The following is a 12,880-nucleotide window of genomic DNA, read 5'->3' as shown; positions in this document are numbered from 1 at the left end:
GGGGTGGAAAGGCAGGGTTAGCGGTGGTTGGGGGGGTGCTATAGACCCCCCACCAGCAGCTTTCTGGGACATGGGCACCTCTTGGCCCCAAAGGAGGAGATGCGGCCTTTCCATCAGGCCAGGCCATGAGAGCAGGTTCCCAAGGCTGTGCTGTGTTTCCAACTCCCTTTCCTAATGTTTCTTTCCAACTCCCTGAGGTGGGAGACCACGGGTCCAGGGTAAACACCCCACTTCTCTTTGAGATGCTATAACCTGAGGGGCGGGGAAGCCCTCAGCCCTCCTCCCCAAACCAGATACCCTTGTCGGGGACGGTCTCGGCCTCCACCCAGGTGCCAGTGGCTGCCCGCAGTGGCTGCCTCTCTGCTGGCCTGGGCAGGGTCCCGTTGCGCTTCGGGATGCGCTCCCTCGAGGGCCGGGCCAGTTCCTCCTCCTCAGCTTTCCTCATGGACAGGCGGATGTCCGAGCTCGAGTAGGTGTAGCCGTGGCCCGCAGGGCAGATCTCCCTGAAGGCCTCTGTGAGTTCAAGGGTCAGAGGACCAGCTGAGGGGGGTGCTGTTCCCGCAGGAAGCCAGGGTCCTCCTTTCCCTCCCTCCTGGGGGGCAAGGCAATGTGGCAGTGAGGAGGGAGGGGCCCCAAGTTGGGTTAAGGAGTTGGTCAGGGAGGAGGACTTAGGCTCTCTGGCCTTAGGTTAGGTCCAGGGTGGGGGGACAGCGGCCACTGGCATGGAGGAAGCAGCTTGGTGGCCGGGGCTGAGAAGTGGACAGAGGGTTACCTGTGCCAGGCAGGGGGCATTTCTCACACAGGCTGCCCCAGGCTTTGCCCACTCGGCTGCAGCAGCATATCTGCTTGGTGATCCGCTGGGCCAAAGGCAGGGCACAGGTGCCGGGCCCCAGCAGCCGGTAGCACAGCCCCTGCTGCATGGAGACGGCCTTGTCCGCTGCAACGGGCACAGCGGCAGGTGAGGGTGGGCAGGAGGGGGTGGGTCACTGTGTATGGCAGCAGGAGGGGGGCAGGAGGGGGTGGGTCACTGGGTATGGAAGCAGGTGAGAGCGGACAGGTTGGGGGCAGGCAGGTAGCCAGTGGGAGGGGAAAGGCAGAGGATGGTGGAGTGGCTGGCCACATGGGCTCAGATCGGCCAGGCCTGTGTCTCGGTCTAGAAGTTGGGGCCCTGAAAGTGCTCACGGAACACGAGGACGAGTGGCTGCAGGAAGGCTTCAGCCCCTCCTCAGGTTATCTGTTTGAGGGGCCTGGACACCCAACCTCACGTGGGAAAGCTGAGAGCAGGGAAGGGGATGAGCCTGCTTGTCTCAGATTCTCAGTCCACGGTGCTGACAAAAGCCATCCTGGGGAGCATGCGCGGGGAGCGGTGTGCCCTGAGGGCCACAGGGTCTCCCTGGGTAGATGAGTCGAGGTGAGAACCACTGGACCGATGGGGAGCTTTGAGGACAGGGGCCCTGCCTTGGTCATCTTCACAGCCCAGGCAACCTGGGTGGCGTCTGGTGCACGCGGGTGCTCAGTCAGTGCTCCCTGATGGGCGGATGGAGGGCTAGATCCATGAATCAAAATCCTGTGGACTGCAGTGAATGTGAGCCACGCTGGGCTTAGAGAATAACAGCCAGGGCCATCTCTGCCTCCCTGCCCGGAGGGGCTCTTTCCAGCATTAATAAATAAGTGACCGTGAACTCTTCCTGAGATGTTCTCCCCACTCTGTATCCCCTCATCCTTCGCTGTCTCCTCTTATCATCTCCTCTGGGGACCCTGGGGACGCTGGGTCCAGTCTCTCCCTTGCAAGGGTGCTCCCTCTTGTGAGGGTGGTGCTCGAGTCTGTTTGTCTTGTGGTTTCCCAGACCCAGGACTTGGCAGTTCACAGACTGAGGGCTTGGCCGGCCACAGGGAGCTTTGTTGAGCCTTGGGTGGCCGACCTGAGCTGGGTTGCTACTTTGCAGAGTCCGGTTGAGACTGGTTTTATTCAGTCCTGGTCAGGCCTCCCTGGTCTGGGCTGTGATGTCAGTTCTGCCATGGGGAGTGGCAAACGGGGTTGGGGGGCGTGGGCAGGTGACTGCTAGCCTGGGCCTCTCCCAGCTGGAAACCACAGAGGCCCCTGGAAACAGCTGCCTGAGTGTGCACACAGGCACACACACAGACACATGCTGAGATGCCTAGTGACACATCCGTGCTCACGGACACAGAGCACGTCCAGACACGGGGACCACGGGATTTATGGAAAGGCCCTGGGGCTGGCAGGCTCTTCCTATGATGGGCAGGCTCTTTAAGAAAGGTCTACAGTGAAGGGCCCAGGCAGCTAGGCTCGGGCGTGCTGGAAGAGGCAGCTGCAGCTCAGCAAGATATCACAGCAACGCACATCCCCCCAAAGCAGATGAGGCAACAGATGGGACAGCAATGATTAGGGAGAAACAGAGGAGGTAGAAAATCCCAAACTGCAAAGCCTTCAAAGAAATGCCTGAAGCCAAAAGAGAAGCAGTGACTGTCTCCATCCCAGTAGGACGAAGCAGAGGGGGTTTGTTGGGGCCCAGTCCTAGGTGGAGAGGCAGCCTGAGGTCTGGGGGCATTTTTGCTCTCAGCCTGGCCTGTGTACCCCAAGGGTCCCATCTCACTCCCCAGAACCCCCACCCTGGCCCCTCCCTGCACTCACACACACAGCGGCTCCTGGATGGATCCAGCAGGAGGCCGGGTCTGCAGGTACACAGGTAGCTGCCCCTCGTGTTCACACACTCTGAGTCCTCGCACAGGCCCAGCGTCAGGCACTCGTTGACATCTGGGGGGAGCAGGGAGATGACCAGGGGCCCACCCCACCCCACCCACTCGTGATGGAGGGGAGGAACCCCGGCAGAGCTCTGCTACGATTCTCCAAGTAGAAAAGAATTCAGTGTGATCCCTCTTGCTAGGCCTCAATTTCTCATTTGTAAAGTGGGGATAATAGTAGTAACCACCATGTAGTCCCATTAGGGGGATAAAGTTAGATAAATGTTGCAAATCACTGAGTCCAGGAACTGGTGATTATGGTCATAATGTTCAGAGCTAGTGTTCACTGAGTGCCTAGCATGCCAGGGACCACACCAGCTGGTTTGCATATGATATGATGTGTGTGTGTGTGTGTGTGTGTGTGTGCGCGCGCACACGCTCAGTTGATCATAGGCGTCTGGCTCTTTGCGACCCCATGGATTGGAGCCCACCAGGCTCTTCTGTCCCTGGGATTCTCCAAGCAAGAATACTGGAGTGGGTTGCCATTTCCTACTTCAGGGGATCTTGCTGAACCAAGGATCAAACCCGCGTCTCCTGCATTGGCAGGCAGATTCTTTACTACTGTGCCCCCTGGGAAGCCCTTGCATATGATATATTATTTACTTCTCACAATTGTATCAAGAAGGTCCACATGGCCTCATTTTACAAGTGAGGAAATTGAGGCTCCAGGAGTGACTCGCCCAAAGTCACTCAGCTCGTAAGTGGCATGCTGGGAAGTAACAAGGGGCAGATACGGGGAGAAGTGGCTTGGAGGGTGGAGAATGGTGCCCAGTGCCTACTAGCAGTCTTCCTTGACAGACCCCGAAGCATCTCTGCTGGACCCAAGATCCAAGGGTCGTGTCCATAGTGAGAAGCTAAGGATGGGGGGCCTCAGCAAGGAAGAGGAGGTGAGCGGCTGGAGGCAGGCCCTGGGAGGAGGGCAGGGGAAATCCCAACCTTCACACTCCAAGATGTCAGAAGCCCTCCTGGTGCTGGCACCTTTGTTGACGATGGTGAACATGGAAGATCTGTGATGGGCACCCAGCTCCGGGACCTGCAGGTAACACTTGGCAGCCCAGAGCCACCTGCTTGCCCACAGGCTTTTGGGGGAGTAGGCACTGGGCACAGATGCTGAAAGGCGACCCACCTTGGGGAGCTACTCCTTGCTGGGTATTCTACTGGGGGAGGGAGAGATGAGAAGGGAACTGATCCGTTTGCCTTCAGACTGCAGACAGAGTGACATCTGAACACAAATCCGAGTTGCCTCCCGTCTGCTTGAGAAGCTTCTGGGCTCTCCATCACCTCCTAGAGGGAGCCTCTAAACCCTCACCTGGTATCCAAGGCTCTCCACCATTTTCCAAAACCCTGTGGCTGAACCGGTGGCTCTGATAAGACCCTGGGATGCCTGTGTAATCTCCTGTGGATACACTGGCGGTACTCCAGCCAGCCCAAACAGCTCCTTGGCTCGTGCTGGTCCCTCGGCCTGGAATCCCTGTGTCCCTTTTCAGTTGGCCAACCCTACTCTGCTTCCCAGGTGGTGCTAGTAGTAAAGAATCTGCCTGCCAATGCAGGAGACCCAAGAGATGCAGGTTCGATCCCTGGGTCAGGCAGATCCACTGAAGGAGGAAATGGCAACCTACTCCAGTATTCTTGCCTAGAGAATCCCATGGACAGACAAACCTGGCGAGCTAGTGTTCACAGGGTTGCAAAGAGTCAGACACGACTGAAGTGACTTAGCACACAGCACAGCACACTCGTTTTTAAAGTCTAGGTCAGATATCACCGCATTGCAGGTGGTTTCTTTACCAGCTGAGCCATGAGGGAAGCCCAAGAATACTGGAGTGGGTAGCCTATCCCTTCTCCAGAGGATCTTCCCGACCTAGGAATCAAACTGGTGTCTCCTACATTGCAGGCAGATTCTTTACCAACTGAGCTATCAGGGAAGCCCAGTATCACCTGGAGCCTTCCCTGATCTTCCAGTCTGGAAAGGATGCCAAAGCACCCAGTGCCTCCTCCTCTCGAGAGCACCTCTCTCATTGTGTGAAGCTGATCAGGCATCTGCCTCCACCTGGGACGGCGGCTGTGTCTTGTCCATCGCTGTGAACTAACATCCAGTGCAATGAATGTAGCTCATAGCAATACCCCAGATTAGCCTGTGGGTGTAGGAGACGAGGATGGAGCTAATAGGGACGGTTCCCACAGGTGCAGAGATGAGGGGTCTCATCCCAGACAAGGAGATTGCAGCCACAGACATGGGGGGAGGAGGTTTCAGGGCCAGGGTCTCCTGGGGAGAGCCCCTCGGGAACTCAGTGGAAGGAAGGTAGAGAGCCCATCTGAGATCCTGGGAATCACTTTAATCCTGCAGACCGGGAGACCTGCCAGGCAGAGAGGCCACTGGGGACAGTTTAGATACGAGCAGCCCACTGCACTCTCTAAGGGCAAAAACACTACTTCTCTGCACACTCACTGGCCACGAGGTCCTGCTTCATTGCCCCTGAGGGAGGCAGATCCCCCGGGCTGAGCTGGATCAGAGGCCTCTCCTTTTGCCTGGTCCAGGCACCAGTTCTTACCCATGGGCTGGAAATCCCCACAGGCAGAGATAACCCAGACTCCTCCAGGGGAGGGGACCTAGGAGACCATCTGAGTCAATCTCCTGCCTTTAATCTGGCTTCGCCCAAAGCAAACCATACAGACAGCGATTTGTCCAGTTCCCCAAAGGGCATCTGTCTTAACCTCAGGAGCCTCCCATGGGCTGGCAGGCGCAGCTCACATCATACCTCTTGCCAGTCCACAGCCAACAAGGGCTCCCTGCTCAGAGCCATGGCTGAGTGCCTCCCTTCCCATTCTTTAGTCCTGAGGTGCCCTGGGCCTTGTCCCTCTGGGGGGTCTCAAATGCAGAGCATCCAGGCCTCAGCTGGCTTCACAGAGCCTGCCAGCCAGGGCAGCAAGGCCCGGGGACTGTGCTTCAGGGTCTCCTTCCCCCAGCCCCCACCTCTGCCTGTGCCTGCCCCACTCCAGGAAGGAGGCCTGAGAAGCTGAGGGGCTTCTCAGCTGGGTAAAGTCCACAGAGATCCCATCTTTGCAGGCTGACTTGATCTCCCACCCTGGAGTCCGAAGTCCTCCTGTTCCAGGGAGAGCAGCCCAGGAAGGGAGTGGATATGTGGGGATAGCACCCTGAGTTGCCGCACTACACAGCCCGAGATCTGAGTGGGGGTCAGGGAAGAAGGGGCGGAGGGGACAGTTTGGCTCCCAGGCCCTCGCTCAGCTTGCACCATCACTACCCTCTGACTTCCTTAGGCCCTGAAGCTGGCAGCCACCCCACCGCCCCAAGCTGGGGCTTTACTGGCCCAGCGAAGACCACTCAGACAGCGGTAGCTGCTACATCTATCACGGGGGAGCGTCTCTCTGCATTATCGTACCTCTGTCATCTTGGCTCCCCAAGCCTAGCCCTGGGCCTGGTCATCCTTACCTTCACAGTGAGTGAGGTTCAGTCTCTTGTACCCCTGAGGACACTCCAGCTGGCCATTTTCAATCACCGGGGACGCTAAGGAGTGAAGATACAGACAGGTCTCAGTGGAGGGCCCTTGGGCTCCTCTGTCACCCATGCTGGGAAGTGGGGAGTAGTCTGGATGTCCAGCCCACCCTGCAGCTATGAGGCCCCAGCCCCCGCAAGCCATCGCCCTGGGCAGCTGTGCTTCCTTGGCCAAAATCCTTTCCCTGGATCTCACCAGGCTACTCTCAGCGCACCTTGCTATGACTAAAAATGACACTAAGTGACTATATATCTTGCATATAGTTATAATACTAGATACAGTTTATATTATATGATATCAATGTTGTAAAACATGTGATTGAACAAGTTTTATTCAATTTTTACTTTCTGTTTGTGAAGTAATTATAGAGTTGCAGGAAGTTGCAAAAGATAGTACAGAGGTCCCGTACATCCATCACCCAGTTTCTCCTAATGGATGCATCTTATACAACTATAGTTATTTTGTTAGTGTTCAAACATCTTGATATGACAATTCACAGTTGGGTTCTAAGTTCGGTTTCTTTTGATGTTTAATTTTAATGCTGCCATAGCTGACAAAGAATCTCAGATAGAGATGGAAGACGCTTACCATTGGTTGTGCTTATAAAACCATGATATTCATTCATTCACACTCAACAACTGTGTGATGCAATTTCAACCATGTTGACATTTAGTTAGTAGAGTTTCATGTTCCCTAAGGTCAGTTAGTTACGCTGACATATTCAAAAAAGTTAGAAAACCCGTTTTCAAGTTTTTCAGGTATGCAAATGAGCGGATTTACAGCAACAAATCACACGATGATGGGATTGTTTCCAACATCCATTTTCAAAAGGCTCTCTCCCATCACGACTTGCTTGGAAAGCATCCCTGCTTGAAGATGATAGTGAACAAAACTGGGCAGCAGTCTGAGTCCAGATGGACCAACCAGGCAACAACTCTCAGTACTTTGGTGCTGATAACTCCTATCTTTATTTCACAATATTCCCCTTTACTTTAAAGAGAGAGAGAAAAGAAGTGTGCAATAAAAAAAAACAACTGACATCTAATAAAATCAGAGAAAACATCCCCACTACCTTGGAGGGACGGATTTATATGTCAACCTCCAAAGAAGTGCTTTGAAGATGTTTTTATTTAAATATTTTTTTTCTTCAAAAGCACTAGCAGATGGTATACTGCTGACAGCTACCTGTCATTAAAGGTAAAGGCAACAAATGTATCTTTAATCTTTAACAAAGGCATCTATCTTTTTGTTTAAAAAAAAAAAACAAAGAAGAACTCATGTTTCAGTTTGATAATTTCCTTGTCAAGTCATAGCCACTAATTCTGAAGGGTACAGGGATTCTACAGATACTATTGCAACACGAAGTTCTGTAAAGATACCATCATACTTTTAATGTCTTGTTTTATAAAGTTAACAGTGTGATGACTTCCTGTAGCAACGTGTCTTCTCCTAGCTGACTCCTTTGTAGCAATAGCTTGCCTATGCAGGCTGTGATGAGGGGACATTACAAACAGCCTTCTTCAGCTCCATTACCTTCTGGTCCTAACATCAACTAAGCTTATAGAGTTATTGGGTAAATCTTATCTTTATTCAAGAAGTCATATATTGTTGAGAATATAGGTCTTCTATCTTCCATATAGATTCAGCCTTTAGTGGCTTACACAATAGATAGTTCTTCATATATTTATTGTTGAAATAGATTCTTGCAAGTGCCAAGAGAGATGTTAGGAATACCTATACCTTCATCCAATTGTACAGCAAAATGTGCACACACTCGGTATTCTGTTTTTGTTTTTGGTATGTGGGATCTTAGTTTCCTGACCAGGGATCAAACCCATGCCCCTACACTGAGAGCTCAAAGTCGCAACCACTGGACTACCAGAGAAGTCCCCCGGTGTTTTAAAATGTTTTTCTAATCAAGATAGATTTTAGTTCATCATTAGCTGTTCTCTCTGGGCACGTTATACACTGAAGCTGGGGCTTGGTATTAATGATGCTAGATACAAGCTGTATTTTCGTATAGCCTTCCTGATCATCTGACTCCTGGGGCCCATTTTGGGTCCCATGTGAGAGACTGTTGTTACTTTTACCTTGGAATATGGCTGATGACCTGTCAGAGGAGAATCGTCAGCCTTGCATTTTTAAATGATTGCAATTATTCGTATTATTTTAAATCCTGTTTTTCTCTGCAAGAATGTTTTAGAGTCACTTCTCCATTTGGTGAGGGTTGCTTTAGTTAACACCAGACCACCTAACTGAAAGAACCCACAAGCAGAACACTGTCCTGCGGTCCATGTTGTGATACCAAAGACAAACATGAGGAGGCGCTGTGTTTCCCTGGAAGGCCCACTCTTGCCTGAGGATGCTTGGAACATAGAGATCAAGTGAAGCCATAAATTAGTAAAACTTAATTTTCTTTTTTTTAAGGTTAAAGGATTGTAAATTGAAGCTGTTATATATATTTATATATATACACACATACATACATATGTATACATATTTGCCACAAATGGTCTTCCCCAGGGTTTGCATGTCGTCATCCACATGGGGGAAAACAGCCTAAAAGGCCGCAGTGCAGAGATAAGCAAGGGATCTGGAAACGCTGCCGACATTGAGAAGATGGATGGGGGTGAGGCTGGGAAATGTGAGTGTCTGGCCTGGTGCCTGGTGGCAAGAACTGAGGACAGGGAGGAGGAAAAGCGCGAGGGGAAGCTGTTTGGGGAAACTCAAAAAGCAAGCTGATTTATGAGGAGCAGAAGGTGGGGAGGAATGGCGCGAGGCGGATGCCAGGGGGCCGGGAACATCTGGACGGCGCTTCGGAGGCTGGAGCCCTTCGGCGCATATGGTCCCGGCTTTCACCATAACCCCGCGAGGCAGGGGTCATTATCTCCAGTTAACAGATTAGGAAGGACGGTGAAGCTCAGAGGGGGCTGAGTCAGGGCTGCAACCAAAGCTTCTGGCTGGCTGTGAAGGGTGCTTCCCCCACCCCAAGAGGAGGAAGAGGGGCGCCAGGAGGCCAGGGCAGTAAGCTGGTGCCAGGAGGGAGAAGTTAGGCAGAACTTTAACAAAGGATTGTAAACTGAAGTTGTAGTACATATATACATATGCATACATATTTGCCACAAACTTTTTGCTTCTTTAACAAACAGGAGAGGGGTGGAGGACAGCTGGGCTCAGAGGAAGGGTGGACCCAGCCGTGGCACCTGCGGGAAACCCTGTGAACCCGGGGAATATGTGAACTGAGAGCCGCTGGGCTCTCTCGTTAGTCTGGAAACACATGCTTTTCCTGTAAAGCGCTTTCCTCCCGAGACGACTCTGCCCTCTCACTGGCCTGAAGAGAAACCGTTGACTGGACAATCCTTGGTGCGGGCAGGCTTCTAGAGAGAAATGCCAAAGCCAGTGTTCCTGGTGAAATGCCCACTTTAGCCAGGACCCTCAGCACCTCTCCTCACACTCACAGAGGTCATGTCATCTATAAGGGGCTGCTTCCTAGCTTCTGTAAGGACAAGTGCAGCATCCGATCCAGAAAAATCTACTTATATCTCTTTGAGGGAAAGAAAACCAAAGTTCAGATGACCATGTGGAAGGGAGAGAGCCTGGCTTGGGATGAGAACTCAGCACCCATCCGCGGCTCTGGGTGAGATTCCGGCATTGATGGGGTAGGGCGGGAATCACCAGGCATGTCTCTCAAGTGCTCCCAACACCCATAGGCCTTCCCTCATCATCGTGATTAAATGCGCTGTGGCTGCCTGTTTGTTTGTCCAGCTCCCCTGATAAAGTGTAAGCTTTGTGAGGACAGGGACCTTACCTTCTCTGTCACTGCTGTGTCTCTGGAAACATGCCCAGCACATGGAACAGTACAGGCACTCAATCAAAATGGAATGAATAATATGATAGCAAGCATTAAAAAGGCTCGTGGATGGAACAAAATAGAAAGCCCAGAGATAAATCCACGCACTTAGGGACACCTTATCTTTGACAAAGGAGGCAAGAATATAAAATGGAGAAAAGACAGTCTCTTTAACAAATGGTGCTGGGAAAACTGGTCAGCCACTTGTAAAAGAATGAAACTAGAACACTTCCTAACACCATACACAAAAATAAACTCAAAATGGATTAAAGATCTAAATGTAAGGCCAGAAACTATAAAACTCCTAGAGGAGAACATAGGCAAAACACTCTCTGACATAAATCACAGCAGGATCCTCCATGACCCACCTCCCAGAATATTGGAAATAAAAGCAAAAATAAACAAATGGGACCTAATTAAAATTAAAAGCTTCGGCACAGCAAAGGAAACTATAAGCAAGGTGAAAAACCAGCCTTCAGAATGGGAGAAAATAATAGCAAATGAAACAACTGACAAAGAATTAATCTCCAAAATATACAAGCAGCTCCTGCAGCTCAATTCCAGAAAAATAAACGACCCAATCAAAAAATGGGCCAAAGAACTAAACCGACATTTCTCCAAAGAAGACATAAAGATGGCTAACTAACACATGAAAAAATGCTCAACATCCCTCATAATCAGAGAAATGCAAATCAAAACCACAATGAGATACCATTTCACACCAGTCAGAATGGCTGCTATCCAAAAGTCTACATGCAATAAATGCTGGAGAGGGTGTAGAGAGAAGGGAACCCTCTTACACTGTTGGTGGGAATGCAAACTAGTACAGCCACTATGGAGAACAGTGTGGAGATTCCTTAAAAAACTGGAAATAGAACTGCCATATGATCCAGCGATCGCACTCCTGGGCATACACACCAAGGAAACATTGGAGTACAAATGAACATGTACTCCAATGTTCATGGCAGCATTGTTTATAATAGCGAGGACATGGAAGCAACCTAGATGTCCATCTGCAGACGAATGGATAAGAAAGCTTTGGTACATATACACAATGGAGTATTACTCAACCATTAAAAAGAATTCATTTGAATCAGTCCTAATGAGGTGGATGAAACTGGAGCCTATTATACAGAGTGAAGTAAGCCAGAAAGAAAAACACCAATACAGTATACTAACACATATATATGGAATTTAAGAAAGATGGAAATTATAACCCTGTATACAAGACAGCAAAAGAGACACAGAGGTACAGAACAGCCTTTTGGACTCTGTGGGAGAGGGCAAGGGTGGGATGATTTGGGAGAATGGCATTGAAACATGTATATTATCATATGTGAAACGAATCACCAGTCCAGGTTCGATGCATGATACAGGATGCTCAGGGCTGGTGCACGGGATGACCCAGAGGGAGGATAAGGGGAGGAGGGAGGTGGGAGGTGGATTCAGGAAGGGGAACTCATGTACACCCAGGGCGGATTCATGTCAATGTATGGCAATACCAACCAATATAATATTGCAAAAAAAAAAAAAAAGACTCGTGGGCTTCCTTGGTAGCTCAGCTGGTAAAGAATCTGCCTGCAATGCAGGATACCCTGGTTCGATTTCTGGGTCAGGAAGATCCCCTGGAGAAAGGGATAGGCTACCCACTCCAGTATTCTTGGGCTTCCCTGGTGGCTCAGTTGGTAAAGAATCCGCCTGCAATGCGGGAGACCTGGGTTTGACCCCTGGGTTGGGACGATCCCCTGGAGGAGGGCATGGCAACCCACTCTAGTATTCTTGCCTAGAGACTCCCCATGGACAGAGGAGGCTGGTGGACTACAGCAAATATTCGGATATGACCAAGCAACTAAGCACAGCACAGAAAAATATCTTGTACTATGGGCTGCTGCTGCTGCTGCTGCTGCTGCTAAGTCGCATCAGTCGTGTCCGACTCTGTGCGACCCCATAGATGGCAGCCCACCAGGCTCCCCCGTCCCTGGGATTCTCCAGGCAAGAATACTGGAGTGGGTTGCCATTTCCTTCTCCAGTACTACGGCCTAGGCCCTTTTATAAAGGCTTTACAGGTAATAACTTATTTAATCCTCATAACAGCCCTTGGAGACACTAATCTTATCCTCAACTCACAGATGAAGCAAACTGAGGCATAGAGAGGTTAAGACATTTGCCCAAGGTCACCCAGCTGGTGGATGGAACTGGGATTATGAATCTGCCTCCAGAAGACAAATTCTGAACCATCCCTCTACTAACTACAAATGAATTAATGAATTCATGACAAGCCTTAGAAGTTGTCTAGGACAAGAATCCTAGGGTCCAGAGGCTAATGGGTGCTACCTGCTCAGAAGGAGACGTATCACTCTTCCTGGGACCTCCTCCTCTTTAAGAACAAGGGATCAAGAGAGTGAATGAGAAAAAAAGGCAGAGTCATCCTGAAGGAGGTCAGAGGAATTCATCAGATGCTGGGGAATTAATCAGATCCTTGGCAAATGCTCCACAATGTGTACAACGGAAGAATCATGTAGAATTGATAAAGGAAACAGTGAAGACCCTCTACTCCTCCCGTGGCCCCTCAGCCAGATCAAGATAAAACAAGGGTCAGAGAGCAGAGGACTTGTGGATCTGGAAAGACAGAGTGCTGAGCTGGGATTCCCATGGGTGTTTTAAAGAGGCTCTTGTGAAGTGGCCTTGCAGTCGGGACCTTGACCTGAGAAGCCAAAGCAGCTGCTGAGGGGTCAGCTGGACTCAACCTGAACTC

At 50.8% G+C, this 12,880-nt stretch overlaps 1 protein-coding gene across 4 annotated transcripts in view; it reads right to left on the bottom strand.

Annotated features, from left to right (window-relative positions):
• Positions 1-12,880, bottom strand: part of LTBP2 (latent transforming growth factor beta binding protein 2) — a 111,086-nt gene that overhangs the window by 31,473 nt on the left and 66,733 nt on the right. For all 4 annotated transcript variants that reach the window (XM_055437347.2, XM_088839450.1, XM_088839449.1 and 1 more), the window contains exons 9-12: positions 6,212-6,286; positions 2,654-2,776; positions 773-937; positions 298-513 (exon numbers count right to left, since the gene is read on the bottom strand). In XM_055437347.2, coding sequence (XP_055293322.2) covers positions 298-513; positions 773-937; positions 2,654-2,776; positions 6,212-6,286 — 579 coding nt within the window. The remainder of the gene's footprint in view (positions 1-297; positions 514-772; positions 938-2,653; positions 2,777-6,211; positions 6,287-12,880) is intronic.

This window comes from Moschus berezovskii, chromosome 9 (assembly GCF_049115385.1).
Source record: "Moschus berezovskii isolate FMDL1 chromosome 9, NW_MosBer_1.0, whole genome shotgun sequence".
Classification (NCBI taxonomy): domain Eukaryota; kingdom Metazoa; phylum Chordata; class Mammalia; order Artiodactyla; family Moschidae; genus Moschus; species Moschus berezovskii.
The sequence above is the reverse complement of the archived record's forward strand: the minus strand, read 5'-3'. Positions and strand labels throughout refer to the sequence as shown.